This window comes from Rhinolophus sinicus, linkage group LG15, assembly GCF_036562045.2.
Source record: "Rhinolophus sinicus isolate RSC01 linkage group LG15, ASM3656204v1, whole genome shotgun sequence".
In the NCBI taxonomy this organism is placed as follows: domain Eukaryota; kingdom Metazoa; phylum Chordata; class Mammalia; order Chiroptera; family Rhinolophidae; genus Rhinolophus; species Rhinolophus sinicus.
This window is the reverse complement of record NC_133764.1, coordinates 46,920,114-46,937,563: the sequence shown is the minus strand read 5'-3', so window position 1 is coordinate 46,937,563 and position 17,450 is coordinate 46,920,114. Positions and strand designations below refer to the sequence as shown.

General features: G+C 49.6%; 1 protein-coding gene across 1 annotated transcript; it reads right to left on the bottom strand.

The window, feature by feature from the left end:
• Positions 1-3,675: 3,675 nt before the first annotated feature.
• On the bottom strand, positions 3,676-16,888 carry PSMD3 (proteasome 26S subunit, non-ATPase 3). The gene is made up of 12 exons (XM_019747722.2): positions 16,510-16,888; positions 13,997-14,187; positions 12,485-12,622; positions 11,111-11,247; positions 9,971-10,161; positions 9,713-9,816; positions 6,276-6,390; positions 6,050-6,169; positions 5,806-5,909; positions 5,390-5,545; positions 4,335-4,385; positions 3,676-4,143 (listed from the first exon to the last, which is right to left on the bottom strand). Exons 1-12 carry the CDS (start codon positions 16,727-16,729, stop codon positions 4,066-4,068), a joined length of 1,605 nt encoding a protein of 534 aa, XP_019603281.1. The 5' UTR covers positions 16,730-16,888; the 3' UTR covers positions 3,676-4,065.
• Positions 16,889-17,450: the final 562 nt, after the last annotated feature.

The window sequence follows — 17,450 nt, the reverse complement described above, 5'->3', positions numbered from 1 at the left end:
GAAAAAAATCAAAAGTCTCTTTCATAACATGTAAAAATCATAGGACAGTCAAATCCCAGGGTTCATAAATAAATGTGTTTATGTATTGTTTATAGCTGCTTTCAAGAAGGGCGGAAGTGAGTAGTTGTGACAAACCATATGGTTCATAAGCATAAAAAAAGTACTATCGGGCCCTTTAAGAAACTGTACACAGCACATGTGTGCAAGGAGACAGAGATGTTCTCTGCAGCACGATTTATAATAGTAAACAGATGCCCACCACCAGGGGAATGGCTAAATAAATTATGGTCCATTCATGTCACATAGGCCGCCTTGGGACTCCCCCCGCCCTCCCGTCCCCCCGCAATGAAACCACAAGGAAAGGAGTTTGTTTTATTCCGTTGTATTTACAGTGCCTGGCACAGAGCTGGGCTTCGATATCAGCATGATTAGACTTCAAAACCAATCCATACTGAGTAAAAAGAACAAGTTACATTCATGTGATACGTCATTTACAAAGATTCAAAGACTCAAAACAATACTATGTTTCTGGGGAGCATTTGAAGACTCGCTCCCAGGCATATGTCATCAGTTTGGCTCTGATAAAATTATAAAAATTCTCAGAAAAATTTACCATATTTTGTAGGAAAAGTGTAAAAACAAACTGGAAGGCTACCCACTGAATTCATCCGAGTGGCTGCCTCTGGGGAAGGAGGGCCTGAGCAATGAACAAGGTGAGCTTCTGATTTATCTGATGTTTTTTCTTGGATTAAAACTTGACATGATAACAAGATGTTACCATCTCTTAAAGTTGGGTTGAAAGTACATGGGTATTTTATGTTATACTTTGTATTTGTCCGTAGTTTTCTTTTTCTTTTTTTTAAATTATTTTTCAGTCTCTGTAGTTTTTTAAATTAAAAACCAGAACTGGAAGATGGAGAACACAGTGAACTCTCCAAGCATAAAAATGACACTAAACTTCTCTACGAAAAGGAAGCCACGCTAATGGGGATGAATTACAAGAAATTTCCAAACAGTGAGTAGACAGAACAATGGTCCGTAGACTCAACGTAAGCAAGAACAGGAAATCCTAGCAAATGACCCCAAGTCTCTGTAACAGGGTGATAACCCTCTCTAATCGGTTACCAACCAAGAAAGGGTCTGAGGCACATTGGGCCAGCCTCTGACTTTAAGATTTATAAACAATTATGAGGTTGGGCATCATTAGAAGTATTAGTTACAATGAGATGTTTTAAGCAGGTTAGAAAGAGCCACAGGCAGCTGCACCTGCCCTCTGTATGCAAGTCACCTTATCAGATACTCAAAAAGGCACTTTTAGAGGTCAAGTAAAGTGGTCAAGGGCCAGGACAGCCGTATGGGGTGTTGGAATAGAGTCCAGAGAGCAGTTTCCAGGCTCTCCGCCTCCCGTGGAAAGGTGCTGGCTCGGGTAGTAGATGCCATCAGCTGTGGCTAGTTGGCCATCACCTGTAATCAGTTAGCCATTGGCCACTGATATAACTGCAGTGGCTGAGCGACCAAGTGTGGGTTGCAGTTAGCAAGTGGGGTTGGTTGGTAGAGAAGCGGATGGTGGATTGGGATTGCGGCTAGCAAGTGTGGTTAGCAAGTGGATTGTGGATTGTGTTGGTCCTATTTCCTGTGTCTTGCCCGGACACCAGCGAGACTGGGCTGCAGGAAGACCCCTCATTGGGGTACTGGCAGATGTTTGCTTTTGTGTCTCGACCAGCCGCCATCGAGAATATAGTGGTATGAACCCCCTATCCATGGCTCTGTGGGTGTTCCTTTTTGGCCTCACCATATCCTGTGGGAGCGGGACCAGAGTCCCTGCATGATACAGGGACAAACACAGATTGGCTGGAGGAAGGCAGTACAGCCTGACAGATGTGACCTGTGACCTGAACTCGGTATTGCAAAGGCCAGGGTTCACCTCCCACCTAAGCCTGTCCCGGCATCCCGGGAGGGCACGCGGGTGCTCACCTTTAGTCCCCCCGCATCATCCTTCCTGGAAAGGAATTAGAGCTCTGCTGTTAGATTTTTGAATTGGCCTATACAATGGGGAAAGGATTGGAATCCTTAAAATAAATGAGAAGTTTGGACACTAGAATAAAAACGTCTTCCACAAAGATTGAAGAGGGTTTTGGGGGGGATGTGCCATTTCACAAAGCAAACTTACTTCAGTACACGGGGAAGCCCTAAGGGAAGCCTAAGGGAAGTGGGTAATGCCAAATCACTGTGACCAAGGTGGGGTGGGATCAGGAACCAAGGGCAGGCCGGTCTAAAACATGCCTTTGATGGAAATGAAGGCTATTGGGGTTGGTGAACCCCGGTTGGTGAACACACAGCATTCTTTTCCCAGCAAATGAGACTTCACTGAACACAGAGTGCCAGGCACTGGGTGAGGCCCCAGGAGGGCACAAATGCCCCATGCTCTGTAAGAACTCAAACTAGTTGGGAAGATAAGGCTTTCACACCAACGACAGCCTAAGGAAGTATTTGGTATCGAGTGATCCAGAAGCCAGGGGGCTTGTGAGGACAGTCCCAGAAAGCAGTTTCCTGGTTCTTGGCCTCAAGTGGAAAGGTGCTGGCTCAGGTGGTAGATGGGCCATCAGCTGTGACTACTTGGCCAGCAGCTGTTACTGGTTAGCCATTGGCCACTGATATAACTGCCATGGCTGAGCTAGCAAGCGCAGATTGCAGTTAGCACGGCGGATTGCAGTTAGCAAGTGAGCTTGGTTGGCAAAGCAGGTGGCGGATTGTGGACCGGTGGCTCCTGCTTCCTGTGTCTCTAACCCAGCCGCCAGCGAGAATATAGTGGTATGACTCCCCTACCTATGGCTCCGTGGGTGTTCCTTTTTGGCCTCACCATATCCTGCATTCTTATGCAGGGAGCGGGAGTTGAGACCCCGCGTGACACCCTGCATGACAGGGCTACATTACTGTGAGGTAGGAAGCAGGGAGGATGTGTAGGAAATCAGGGGGTGGAGAGGAACAACCTCCCCTCCCCCAGCCATGTTCAGATAACAGAGCTTGGCAGCAGCAGAGTATGTGTACAGCAATGTTCCAGATGCCAGCCAGAGAACACTGGACTAATTCAAATGACCCAACATGGGGGAAACCTGCTGTGGGAGACTGAGACCTAGGCAGGCATTTCCCCACTAGGAGTATATGCAGCTGGAGTAGGTGGGCCGGGGGCCACAGGGAGGCTCCTCCTGCCTGACCCCAACTCTGCTCAGTCAGGAACCCATCCCCATTCCCTCAAGGCACACTGAGCAAAACCCTGCTCTCAAGCTGCTGCAGCCTCTGCGGAGACCCTTCTCTCCTCTGCAAACCTCACCGGAGGGTCGGGTGCTCTCCTTTTCTTTGATCCTTTAAAAGCCTAGATTCCTAATTTGACCCAGGAGGTCACCGAGTCTAATCCTTTGACAGATGTGGGAAAGGAGCCTGAGAGGTTCAGCGATCTGCCCGATGTCTGAGAGCCAGGCAGACATGGAACAGCAAACCCGGGCCCTTCCGATCCCAGCTGTGTCTACCCCGTCCTGGGCTTCCTCACCATCTTCAGCGGCACTGTCCTTAGATTACACCTGGAGCTCGGATTCCAAGACCCAGGAAAAAAACCTGGGTCTGTCAATACTGCAGGTGTGAAAGCCGAGGACTGTAATTAACTGATGTACAAAGAGCTTTGGAGAACTTTTTATTGTTTAAAAATCATAATTGAAGCTTCAAAAAACATACAACCCAACACATGTCCCAATTCCAGTCCCCTACTCCCTGGAGGAGAGCACAGGGCTTTCCCCTTCCATCTTGCTGCCCACACGACTAGCCAGGACCCTGCCCTGGGGAGGCCGCCTGCCAGCCCTCCTGCCCATCGTGTGCTAAGTCACCGGCTGGAGAGGGGCCCTGGGGTGAGGTGGGGTGGCTGGCTCTCTACACCCTTCACTCCCACCAGCACATCCGCAGGCTGTGAGCTGTGTGTGGGAAAAGGGGCCAGTTCCCTGGACCGGGGATCCCCCACGGGGGAAAGAGAAAGAGCCAGTCCCCACTCACCCCACCCTTCCCCAGCCCCCCAGCTCAAGGGAAGCTGTCATCATCATCCTCTGCCATCTCCTTAGCAAACTCCAAGTCTTGCTGCTCTCGCTCACGCCGCTCCTGGGGAAACAGATGGGGTGAGGGCTGGGCTTCTAAGGACCAGTTGGGCTCTCACTGCGAGCTTCTCCCAGCGAGACCCACCCCCAGGCCAAAGCTTCACAGCTGCCCCAGCCCTTCCAGAAACGCCCCCTCTTCCCTTTCTGTAGGGAAGTTCTATCTTCCAGTTGTATCCGCAGCAGCGGACAGCTTACCTCTGCAGATTCCAAGTCCTTGTTGTATGATTTGGGAGGAAACCTCATTGCCTGAAGCAAAGTAGAGAGAGGAGCAAGATGAAGAGGCGGCATTAACTTAACACATTTATTGTGCTCCTTCTGGGTATCAGGCACCAAGGTATGAGCAAGACACGCTATTCACTGTCCAGTTTAACCTAGTTGGGGAGCTGGGCATGGAAACGAACTATTATAATACCATGTGGTAAATGCTAAAAAGAGAATTAGGAGAATCTGGCGGTGTAAGTGACTAACCCTCCGGATTGGGCAGGCAGGGGGAATGGCAGGGGGCAGGCAAAGGAGGGCGAGTGGACTGGCTGTGGGAATGGAGGAAAAGCAGTCCAGGCAGAGGATTCAACATGTGAAAGGCCTGGCCTGAGGGGTCAGTTTTTTTTTGGGGGGGGGGGGGTGCAGGAGAGCAGTTATGGGGAGTGAGGCTAGCGCACAGGGGACCAGATCACAAAGGGCCTTGTGTCTCTAGAAGCACAGCATTCGCCCAATTTTAAGCGAGGCAGCGATAACCCTCGTTCCCAGGGAGGGAGGAGGAGACCAGGAGAAATCCAGTAGCCAAACAGCCCTAGCACCTAACGCAGTGCCTGACACAGGAGAAGGGCTCAACAGCGCTGTGGAACCAGACACTGCTCCGACCTTTTACACAAGTGAGACTCCACTAAGTGCCTTAAGACAGTGATTTCATTTAATGGCTGTGAAGTAGGCAGGGCAAGTCATACCTCACGGTTAGCTTCACAGGTGGAGATACAGGCTCAGAGAAGGCAAATGACTCCAATTCGGAAACAAATCTAGAACCCTAAACTCTGAATCTGTCTGGTCCCCCTTGGCAACCAGGCCCCTTAAAAGCAACTGAACGTGCTGTAGTCCCACAAAGTCCTTTGCCCTTCTGGGGCCCCCTGCCCTGCCACCATTTAGTGATTTTACAGAGACAGACGGGGAACTGGGCCCCACATCCAGCCAAGCTCCCGTGAGGAAGCGCCGGCCGGGTGTGGTGGAGGGCGGGCCTCGCAGCCGGGCGGTCTCACCTTGACAGACATGTTGTGGATGTCTAGGCAGAAGGAGATGCGCTGGTGGAAGGCGAGCTGGGGCTCCCGGGTGGAGTAGATGTCAGTCATCTCCTTGGACTGCACGTAGCCCTTCTCGTGGTTGATGCTGGCCTCGATGACGCCATCCCGGATGGCCTGCAGGTCCCCGAAGGGAGGCGGCACCACAAAACCCATCCGCTAAGTCCCAGAGCACCTTGTCCCATCGCTGTGTCTTCCTGACACTCACACACTCACTCACATACATTCTCTCTGGCAGCTTCCTGGCTGCACTGCAGACTGGTCTGAAAAGACTGCTCTGCTTTACCCATTCCCATCCCTGGCCAATCCCCTCCCACTCCCATGCCCTGAAATAAGGCAGAGGGTGATGACAACTATGGTGCCCGAACCAGCCCCACCTTGGCAACAATGAACTCTGCATCCTCTGGGCTATCCAGCTGCAGCTTCTGGGCGATGTCAGCCAGGGAGATTCGGGAATAGGAGAGGCTGATCATGCGCACACCTGGGAGAGGAAGGAGCGGCGGGTGGCCAGGGCGGCACAGACCCTTCCCACCCACAGACACCCACAGGGTTGTCCCGCCCCTTGGAGAAGCCGAGTCTGGGGCCCGCTCTTCCAGGGGCCCCTCAGACCCTGAACCACACCTGTCTTAATGACGTTGTGCCGCAGTCGGATGATTAGGGTGTAGGTCCCATCTGCCTGAAACTTGTCTCCAAACTGGTCCAGGACCAGGTTGAACTTGGCTAGGTTTCCCGTCCTGACAGCTGTGGGGGGAAGAGGAGTGGATCAGATGATGCAAATGGGCATACAAATCAAAGAGGCCACAGGGCCAGGGGGTCTGGCAAGCTCTGGGCGGGGCTCCGGCCTTACCTTGGGTCAGAAGGAAGTAGGGCATGAGTGAGCGCTTGAGGGATGGTTGACGGAACTGCAGGCGGTCCGGGATCTCCCCCAGCAACAGCTCCACCACAATAAGAAGCTTGTGCACCTGCCAATGTGACAGGAACAGTGGGCAGGGAGTCCCCCGGACGGGAGAAGAGCATGAACTGGGGCTTCAAGGCAGTCAGATATACTGGGCAATGGGGACAGCGGCACTGGGCCTGGCCTGTGATCAGGCCCATGGAGAGAGGACAAACCCCTGAACCTGTGCTGGGCGGCGATCGGAGCTCTGCCTTTGGAGCCAGGTACTGGGAATACCTGCCCCTTTGACCACACTTGGCCCTAAGCTTCATGTCACCTGGCCAGTCAGCACACACACTGCTCGGAAACAGCAATATTCACAAGCGCAGGCCCAATGCCCAGGTTCTGTGGCTTAGAAATGGTGAGGGCCCAGGGCCCAGAGGCCTAGGAATGGAACGTGAGTCAACCAGGGCTGCTGGTTAGGGAGGTGGATTGTTACTGGAGGAGAAGAGGGGAACAATGCGTAGAACTAGTTATCTGGGTAGAGGCAGAACCTCAGTGAACAAGCCGTGTATGAACATAGGAGGCTGGCTGAAAACTAAGCCTTCCTTCCTCCTCCATAAAACCATGATGTATTTCTGAATAGCGCCTACTGTGGATTCAGCACCGTGCAAGGAAAACCACGGTGGAGGGGACGATGCCCAGCTATTAAGGAGCTTTCTACCAAGCAGGAGAGACACGAACATCATGTGGTAACAGGTCAGAATGGGTGGTGGGTGATCATGCCCACACCTGGGCAAGGGCTCTCCACCCTCCACGTACACTAAGGCTGCCCTATCCCTGGGCATAACCTACGGGTGAGGGGAAACCCATGGAAATGGTAGAAGTTAATGTATCTCTGAAGGATTCTGATGAAGTAGAAAAAGGAGGGACAATGTTTCAGTCAAGGGAACAGGTTGGAAAAGAGGAAGGCAAATGTGAAGGCCTATACGGGGGCGTATAGGGCGCTACCAGGACAGACGACTGGGGCCAGTCTGGGGACGGCTGCTTTGAATGCCAGGCTGAGTTCTGAGTTTGGAGACAGCACGCTAGTCTTTATGTGCAGCTCGGAAATGCTGAGCAGCTGAGCCCTTGGTTCCCTCATCCCCCAGATGGCACAGTAACAACAGTAACACCTGGCCTGCCTACCTCCTGAGAATTAAGAGTCATACTCTACTGGGCAGGCCATGGGGAGCAATGCAAGCTTCCTGGGCAAGGTAAAGACGTGCCTGGAGCGCTGCGCACTCGGGCAGTTGTGTGGAAGCTGGGCTGGGGGAGGGCAGAGCGATGCCAGAAATTAGTGGCTTGAACAAGGGCAATGGCCATCAGAGAGGAGACACATACAAAAGACATGGAGGCAAATCAACAGACGACTCAGTGATCGGGAAGAGCGGTGGGGGAGTCTGAGGTGATCGGGAGGCTCCCATCTCCATCAGTCGGGAGAACAGGAGGCAGCACCGGTCAGGGGCACCCAGAGGGGTCTGCTTGCGACAAGTGGCGTGTGAGTCGTGGGTGAGCATCTACATGGAGATGGTTGGCGGGAAGCTGGATATGTAGGTCTGGTGTTCAGGACGAGGGTCCAAATTAGTAGCATGGGCTGAACTGGGGGCCTCCAAATTCATATATTAAAGCCCTCAGCCCCCAGTACTTCAGAATGTGACTATATAGAGGCTTTGAAGAGGTAATTAAGGTAAATAAGGACATATGAGTGGGCCCGAATCCCATTCGTTGTAGGAAGAGATTAGGGAAGACCATTTGAAGATGCGGGAAGATGGCGCTCTACGAGCAAAAGGGACGCCCTCAGGAGAAACCGACCGCGCTGACACGCAATCTTGGGACTTCTGGCTTCCTGAACTGTGATGAAATACATTTCTCTTATTTAAGCCCCTGCACTCGGGTACCTTATTATGTCAGCCTGAGCAGACTAAGAGTTAGTAATAGACTCTGGTGAAGGTCAGAGTTGAGCTATAAAGCAAATAAGATTACCCAAGGAGAGAATGTGGATTTTACTATGGATTGGTAAGCGGTCAAAGCGTTCCGTTGTGGACTCCACTTTAAATTTGATGTTCCTCTTTACGCACTCTCACTGTCCTCGTCATGACTGAAAGCTAGCTTTCCTACCTGTGCTCTTTCCCCATTCCTACCCATCTCTTCCAAGGCCTTCTGGGCCCAACACTTAACTTGCTCAAGCCCCTCTGGTGGGAAGTCCCCCAACTCTGCTTTCCTCTCAAGCAACCATTCCATCTCTTTCCTGCTCCCTCACCAACAGTCCACTGGCCAAAAACCTCACTCCAGCACTGTCTCTGCCCCTTCCTGCCACCTGGCTCCTCCCCAGAAAACTTGAAAACCTTCTTCACCCATAGTGAAATCTGGTTTGAAAACACTGCTTACCCCACAACGCCTATCGCTGGTATGTGGACACAGTCTATATGTTAATCACCTGTATTTTCAGTGGTTTTTAGAAGAAACTTGAGTGTATGTCCTATATTAGAAGCAATCTAACATTCTGCACATGTATCCAGTGTGTCTGAAAAGCCATTCCTTTCTGTGAAAATTCTACCTATCTTTCAAACACCGGATTGAAGTTAACTTTTTTAAGATCTCTTTATTTGACCAAAACCAAACCTTCCTTTCTCTGAACTTCTGAACAGAAACAAACCGAATCTCCTACCACACTGACCTAATCATTGTGTATTTCTATCCTGTTCTCTTTCAAGAGCACTAGGAAGTGGGTATAGTATTAAGGTGGGACCAAAGGTTTGTAATTGGGAAAACTGGGTCAAAATTCTGGCTACCAGGCCCTCAAGACTTTCTGAGTCAATGTTCACTATCTATCTCTTCGAGGTCCAATACCATGTCTTATCCCTCTTTTCTATCCCTCACAGTGCCTAGTACCAAGGTCAGCACCCCAAAACAAAACATAACAACAAAATAAACACAAAAACCAACCCTAGGTGACTGACAGTTCTCAGGTGGTCAAGGCTTAGCTCCATCTGAATGAGCCGGCCTGATGGAGACTTCCTGGGGTCCCTGGCCAGACAACACTGCTCTGAAATGGGCACATGAGGGACCAGGTAAGAGCCTGAGGTTTTTCAACACAATCCACGCCCATGCCTGGAATAACTATAAGGAGTGCTGGGGAATCAGGACTATTCTAAACCTATCGACCAAGGAGAATACTCTGAACCTAACTGCCAGAGGTGCCAGGGGCATCTGCCTCATGTGCTCCGAACAACATTATGCACAGACGTCTGACGCTACCTTTTGGATAATGGACATTAAGGAAGCCTTCCCTGGCCCCACATATAGGGGCACAGAACTAAAGTGTTATCAGATGAGCAAGTGGCGAAGGGGTGAGAATTGCTGCTCACAGTCTGTTTGAAGCCGACAGCTGTGTGCTGAGGGGCCTTGCGAAGGGCATTGGTCATTGTTCTCCGGGCCTCTGAGTATTCCAACTGGATGGCTTTGATCCGCCCTGGGTGTGGAGAAGAGGAGAGTGGATCAAGAGAATGGCGCCACCCAAACCCCCTCGCTAACCAGAGGGCCAAAGCGCCTCTGACGTACCCAGCGCACCACATGTTTAGAAAATCTGCGCCAAGGAAGCCGGGGACGCCCTCTGACACGCTCACCTGTGTAGTACAGGTACCTCGCCCACTCGTTGTTGTTGGCCTGCTCGGGGAACACGGACTTGGACACCAGCTTCTCCGCCTGGTCGTACAAGTTATAGTGCAGGTAGTTTCGCAGCAGGAGGTTCAGCAGGGTGGCCTGCCCGTCGGCATCGTGCCGGAGGGTGGCCGTCCGGAGCCGAGCATGCAGGAAACTTCGAGAAAGAAAGAAAAAAGATGTCAAAGGCCTCAATTAAGAATGCTTCGAACTGCCTTTGACCTCTCCATTTTCTCTCAATCCCTAAAAACGTGATACCAACTGCTTTTCTGGTTATTTACAGAATATTCAACCACTGAATGACGACTGTGCGAGTCAATATTCTAGGTGCACTAAAAGGACAGAACCCTGCTCTCGGGGAGCCTGCAGCCTAGTGGGGGAGACAGACAACGATCCTGATAAGTGAGTGAACTATGCTGCAGTATAGAAGGCGATAAGAGCTATGGAGAATCAGGGTAAGTACAATGGGGCACATGAAAGGCAAGGAGGATGGGGCTGCGATTTTAAACAGCGTGGTCAGGGTGAAACTCACCGAGAGTTAATTAAACAAAAGCATGAAGGAGGCAGGGAGACGAGTACTCTCAGAAGAATGAGGGGCCAGTGCAAAGACTCTGAGGACGAGTGTGGCCGGCATGCCCAAGGGGGACTAGGAAGCCAGCGTGGTTGAGCAGTGAGTCGGGGAGCAGTGGGAGATCAAGTCAGGAGGCAGTGACAGGCCAGAGCACGCTGGGCCTTATGCCCTATGGCGAGGACTCTGGCTCTTCCCTGAGGGAAATGGGGAGCCACTGCAGGTTAGGGAGAGTGAAATGGTTTCTAGCTTGTCATTTCACCCTTGACTTACCAATCAGTCCTCCCTTGATGTGAGGTGAAGGGAAGAGGCCGGGACAGTTCTTAACAGCCCGGGAGCCATCTCCATTTCTTCATCTAACATCAGTGTCTCTCTCAACCCCTCATATGGTTCAGGGCATGTTGACCATTGCGCACATTTCCTCTGGGCACTTTACACCTACCAGCTTATCGCCCTCTGCAAGTCCGTAACTCTGTGGTCGTGACTGACCACGTTGCTGACCCCACAGGCCCAAAGTGAGACCCTCGGCCACCTGTACCTGCGCACCACATCCAGCTTGTCCAGGAACTCATAGACCCGGGCATGGTAATAGTAACACTTTGCAGCCACAAGGTCCAGGGCCCGGCGGTTCTGAGTGCTGATCTTCTGCATCAGATCATCAGAGACCTTCTGTGCCTGGAGAGGCAGCCAAAAGAGAATCAAGGGGTAGTTCCGCTAAAAGTTAAACATGGGGCCATCATATGAGCCAGCACCCCGCTCCTAGGCATGTACACCCAAAAGAACTGGAAACATTTGTTCACATAAAAACTTGTACACAACGTTCACAGCAGCATTACCCACAATAACCAAAAAGTGGAAACAACCCAAGTGTCCATCACTCTATGAGTGAATAAACAAGAGGTGCTGTATCCATACAATAGAATGTTATCCAGCCTTAAAAATGAATGGTGTATAGATACATGCTACAACATGGACAAACCTAGAAAACATTATGCTAAGTGACAGAAGCCAGGCACAAAAGGCCACATGTTATATAATTCCATTTATATGAAATGTCCAGAATAGGAAAACCCATGAGATAGACAATAGACTAGTGGTTGCCAAGGGCATGGGGTGAGGATAGGGATTGACTACTAACAGGTACCAGTGTGGTGTTTCTTTTTGGGGTGATGATAAATTGCTCTGGAATTGGATAGTGACGATAGTTGCACAACCTTGTGAATATACCAAAAACCACCGAAGTGTATACTTAAAGGGGGTGAATTAGATCTAAAAAACAAAAACCAACTAGTTGCAAGGAAAGGAAAAAACAAAACATGGCATTGAGGAGTGGGACCTGTCATTTCTTGAGTGTGCTCTTGGGACAGTGGCTATGACTGACAAAGAAGCTGGCCCCAAGTGGAGAGAATGGTGGAAGTGTAATATAATATCCAAATCGGAGTTGTTCAGTCCCATAATACGAGCTGCTATTTATTAAAAGTGTGTAAGCTTACTATGTTCAGATCATTGTGCTAACTGTTCTTGAACATACTATTTTATTTAATACTAATTATAGTCTTGGAAGTTGGGCATTGTTTTCCCCACTTTACATACTGCTAGGAGATATTAATCTGCCGAAGGTACAGCTGGGATGTGAACCCAGGTTTTTCAGTCTCCAAATCTACTTTTCTCAAAAGAATCTACTATATGGATATTGTGCCACAGAGTGACCACCGCCAGCCCTTCCCCTTGGTGCTCAAGCAGGAATTGAGGGGACTTTCCTGGCTGTAGGGTTTTGGTGCATTCCAACGGGGGAAGGGCCTGGGGGGCCGTTAACCCAGGAATTATCTCCGTTTCTCCACTAGAGACAATCTCCCCCACCAACCCCTCGGACTGCTTGGGGCACGTGAATTGTTCTCCCTGGTCCTGATACCTCTTTGTAGCGCTTGCTGTTCATCAGGAAGATGACCACCAGGAGTTGTAGATAGGCTTCCACTTCAGGCAGGAGGGGCGCCGAAGCAGCTTTTCCTGTTCGGGGACGGAACTGTAAATCAGCTTCTGTGTCCATGGGCTAGGAGAGGACATGAGTTACCATGGAAAAGCTCAGTCAGATCAATCAACCAAGAAATTATTAAGCACTCACTATGTATTTCAACAAATACTGAGTGCCTACTATATGCCAAGATTTTTCTAGGTGCTGGGGATAAAAAAAATTAAAGATGGAAGTCTCTTTCCGAAAGGAGTCAAGGAGGCTGGCAATACAATACCATACACTATAATACAATACAATACAGAAGAGGATTACAGGAGAACAACAATTTTACAGAATGTACTGGGGACAGAAGGGATGATGTAGGACCCCTCACAGAACCTACAATCTAAGTGTAAAGATTAAACCACCACACCTGAAACTACTACGTACAAATTCTATCAGACAGGGTTTAGTGAAGCGATGTAATTCTAGAAATGAGATCAAGAATAATGAGACAAAAATACTTTTTTTTGTAGGAACAAAGGAAATTTGGGGGAAATTGATATATGTGTAGTACATATTTTTAGGTCACAGCTCAAAAAGTGATCATGTTGGGTGAATTTAAAAAGCATTCCAGGTGGGGATGGGGTGGGGGGGCTTTTCCTCTTTCCCAGATAATAAACTCTTCATCATTCCACCTCAAGGGATTCCCTGGGATTTCACATCCATGGAACAGACTGTAAGCACACAGCATTTTAGGGAGATGAAGGTGGCTGAAGGGTCTATAAAGTTTGAGAAGGGACAAGATCTGGACGATAAGGGAGATTTTACAGCCAGGAAGGAAAAGGAGAGGTCTCTCCTGGCATGAGACCACTATCACTATCAAACTAACTTCATCAGCATTCACTGCATGCCAGGCACTGTTCTAAGAGCTTTGTACATACTCTTCCCTGGCCACTGCCCTCCAAATCTGTTCATCACCATTCAACAAATGAAGAAAACGCAGAACAAAGAAGTTAGTTAGGTCACTTGCTCAAGTCCCACAGGTACCAAGGAAATGGTAGAGTTTAGATTCAAATTCAATTCCACCTCCAAACTCTGTGCTCCCAAACACTGTTTATAGATCTTCCACTGAGAAGCTTCAGAGGTTAAGAGGTGGTGGCACCTTCTCCTGGGACAATAGAGACATCGCCTAACTGCAGGGAGAGGGTCCATGTTGGGGGATAGTGGGAAACAAGTTTGGTTGGAAGGGTCCTGATTCCCAGCTCCTCTCCCTGACTCGGAAGAATGACACTACAGCGCAGAAGGCTGGTTCCCTTGGTCATGGACAAATGAGGATTAAAACGGGCTGCTTTGGTTCATTACTCGGCCACAGCAGGTAATAAGACGGTCTTTAGTACGGGATCAACTACACGGGGGTGGCGGGTAGTGAGACCAAGCCCTCACTCTTTAAAGCCGGCCTAACTCACTCACCTCTTCCAGGAAGGGTAGCAAGAAGTCTCGAGTGGCATTATTTGAGGTGAAGAAGCCATGCACAGCCTTATAGAGAACATAGTGGTTGAGGCGACGTGATGTGGACGGCAGCATCCGCAGAGCCCTTAGCACAAATCGAGGCTCCTTGCCCGAAACTGCCTTCTCCAGCTGTTTCACATGCTCCTTAATATCTGTGGAGGACCAGAGGAGGACAAAAAGGTTCCTTTCAACTCCTTCTATTCCCCCACCACTCTAGGCAAGTAGTTCTAAGGAGCCTCTTACAGGGCAGGAGGTGCCAATCACCTCTTTTACCCTCATCGGGCTAAGCAATACTTACGGACACCATTCATTTTAAGACATAACCAAGAGACAAAAATAAATAAAGCTGGGATAGGGGAAGAGGTAGAGGGTGAGAGAAAGAGGAAGGAAAAAATGATGAGAAACAAAACAAACACACAGATATTTACCAGATCTCTAAATATGACAAGACTTTTTAAATGTAAACAACGGGAGAAATCACACACACACACACACACACACACACACACACACGATAGACAAACTCGGTTTCATAAAAAATCCTTTTGAATAATTGTGTAAACAAACGAAAAATATCTGCAACAAATGTGACTAAAGATTTATATTTTTATTCTACAAAGAGCTTGCATAAATGATTAAGATAAATATGGGGTGAAAAGGACATTTCTGCTGGTATAATGTAAACTAGTACAGTTTTCCTGGACAATACCTACCAAAAACCTTAATAACATTTACCCTTTTGACTCAGGCATATAGAGAATCTATACTGAAGAAAAAGCTATAAAGGTAGATTAAAAACTTGGGCACAAGATTGCTGCAAAGCTCTTAATAACAGTAAGAACCTGGAAACAACCTAAATGTCCAAGAACAAGGGAATGCAATCAATTGGCAGTTTCTCAGTTACCTCTGTATAGTTAGCACAGGGTGCTTGGGTCACATTAATGATATAACAATGACAACAGCTAACATTTAGGGAGGGTTTACTATGTGTTCTTCATGTGCTAAGCACAGTTCTAAGCATCTTACTCTTCGCAACAACCCAATGAAGTAGGTATTATTACTCTCATGACAGAGATGAGGAAACCAATTCTAGAGGCTTGTATTCTTAGCCACTATGTCAGGTATTCCATAACCGTTTCTGCAATAAATTGAATGCCACGACTGTGGACATGTAAATGAAAACACACACTCATCTGTATTTAGTTATGCCTTGTTCCAAACCATACATATAACTTGATCTCAATTATGGGAGAACAGCTCAAAAACTGATAGGAAAAAATGTTAACCACGGTGGATTTTTCTCCCCCAAAGTTTTTACAATAAACATGAGTTACTTCACAATAAGGAAGTGAAGTGTTTTTAAGAAACATATGTATATACCAGTCAGTAATACTGAGTGGCACCTTTGCTATTGGCTATCATTACTTTAGGTAAAAGGATCTTTATTAGATGCTGAGCCTATTACCCAACTTTAAAGTAGGAGCTGATGCAGTCAACACTATCACATCCTATAAAAAAACCACCCAGGAGCATAACTTTGCTTATCTCAATGTTTTTGAGCTATTTTCTCATGCAGTTAAGTAGAAAGAAAACCCAAGAAATAGTTCGGTCCCACTGGATCCCGAACTGGGAAAACAGCAGCAGGCTCACAGTGGAAAGCTCTCGCTCTACCCACTCCAAAGGTGGACAGGATGCTCCAAGTAGGAAGAGTGAAGTGTGAACTTGGAGGAACTAGAGGACGGTAGAAAACTGGGACTAGGCACCTAGGAGAAAGAAATGGGGGGACTGGTATATAGTTTTGATGAAGGGGAGTGTTAGGAACTCAAAGTTGACACCTAAAAAGTTGAAAAGCGTGAAAAGGTCTTTAAGCCCTTCAGAAACAAAATGGAACAGAACAGGAGTAAGGGCTTGAAGGGGAAGGAAAAAAAAGATGGGGTCGTTTAGGCACCTCAATTACAGAAACAAAGAAGCAAGATACTAGGTAGAAAGGCTGCTTTTAGGGGAGTTTGCTAAAAGTAGTTAAGACAACAGAAACCTTTGTACTCTTAAAACTCAGAGGCCAGTATTCTGCGTCCTTCTGACCCCCTTTACATACATAAATACAAACACTGCTTTCTAGAGGGAAGAGGGATCCATCATATATTGGGCGCGATAGACTCGGTCCGGTGGGATGTAAATGGGAGTTGGTCCGAGGGGAGGACTAAGAGGGAGTCTACAGGCCCAGGGAGACCTAGTTCTAGATGCAACGCCCGGTGGGGGGCGGAGGTGTGTGGCAAGGGAGGAGTCCTGAGCTTGAAGTTACTGGGTCTGGGGTCGGGAGTGTCAGGGTGGTGGGGGCGGCACTTTGGCGGGGGGGGTGGGTGATCCTAAGGAACCCGGGATGGTGGAGGTTGCACTAAGGTCCCAGGAGAAGCTGGATCACCAGGGCGCTGTCACCCGTGATCACAGCACGTCCCCGGCCCAGGTTCTCATACCCTCCAAGGTGACGGTATCCAGCTCTCGCTGGGAATGCTCAGCTGTCGCCGTCGCCGTCTTGCCGTCGGTCTCCCCCGTTGACCCGCCACCCGCCGCCGCCTCCTCCTTCATCTCCACATCCTGGGGGGCCGGGGGCGGCGGTGGTTCCTGTTCCCCTCCGCCAGGCGGCGGCTTCGCCTTGTCCGCGCCGCGGCGCCGTGCCGAGCCTTCCTGCTTCATGGCGCCCGGGGTCGCGGCCTAGTCCGGGGTCCGAGGCCGGGGCCTCGCGTGAACCTTCAAACCAGAGACCGGGAACCGAGCCGGGCCTGCACACAAGCGCGGGCTCCTGTCGGGCCGCACGATGACGGAGCAGCTACAAACCCCTTCCCAGCGCTGGGCCTTCTGGGAAACGCCAGGCCCCGCGGGCCGATGGCCGAGTCAACAAAGGGGAGAGAAATCAACAGTCGAGGTGCAGGATGGGGGTGGATCTTCGAGGAAGGAGCGGGGAGGAGCCTGTATGAGTTTGTGGGGCTTTCTTTGGAGTGCTGAAGTGTTTTCTTTTTTTTTGTTTTCCTCCCGAGTGCATTTTTGGGCATGTCCACCAGAGGTCCCTTCAGGCTCCAATCTGGGCTACATCGGACTCTAAGAGCACCCACCCCGACTAGCGTGGAGTAGGTAAGGCCTATCAGAAGGGCGTGATGTCTCGAGTTGCCGGGCGGAGTTCTTGTCCAAACTCGGTCAATTTGCCCCGCGACCGGCTGGGGTCGCCTTCGACATCTGCGAGTCTCGCCCTGAACAACTAGCTGCCCAGTGCGTCCGGCGCGAGGGAATTAAAGAAGCTGGGAAAGAGGGATGTGGAGTTAGGCTGTTTGACTTAAAATAAAACCAAACTGGAGAGTAGGAAGAACACCACGGGATTCGGACTTCCTTGGCAGCTTTTAGCTAGTGCTGAACATCAGGC

Excerpts from the sequence above, each read along its gene's own strand:
- PSMD3 (XM_019747722.2), bottom strand. The coding sequence starts at position 16,729 with ATGAAGCAGGAAGGCTCGGCACGGCGCCGCGGCGCGGACAAGGCGAAG. Across the intron at positions 14,188-16,509 it reads GGATACCGTCACCTTGGAGG|ATATTAAGGAGCATGTGAAA; the intron begins GTATGAGAACCT and ends GGTCCTCCACAG. Across the intron at positions 5,546-5,805 it reads CAGAGTTCATTGTTGCCAAG|GCCATCCGGGATGGCGTCAT; the intron begins GTGGGGCTGGTT and ends GGGGACCTGCAG.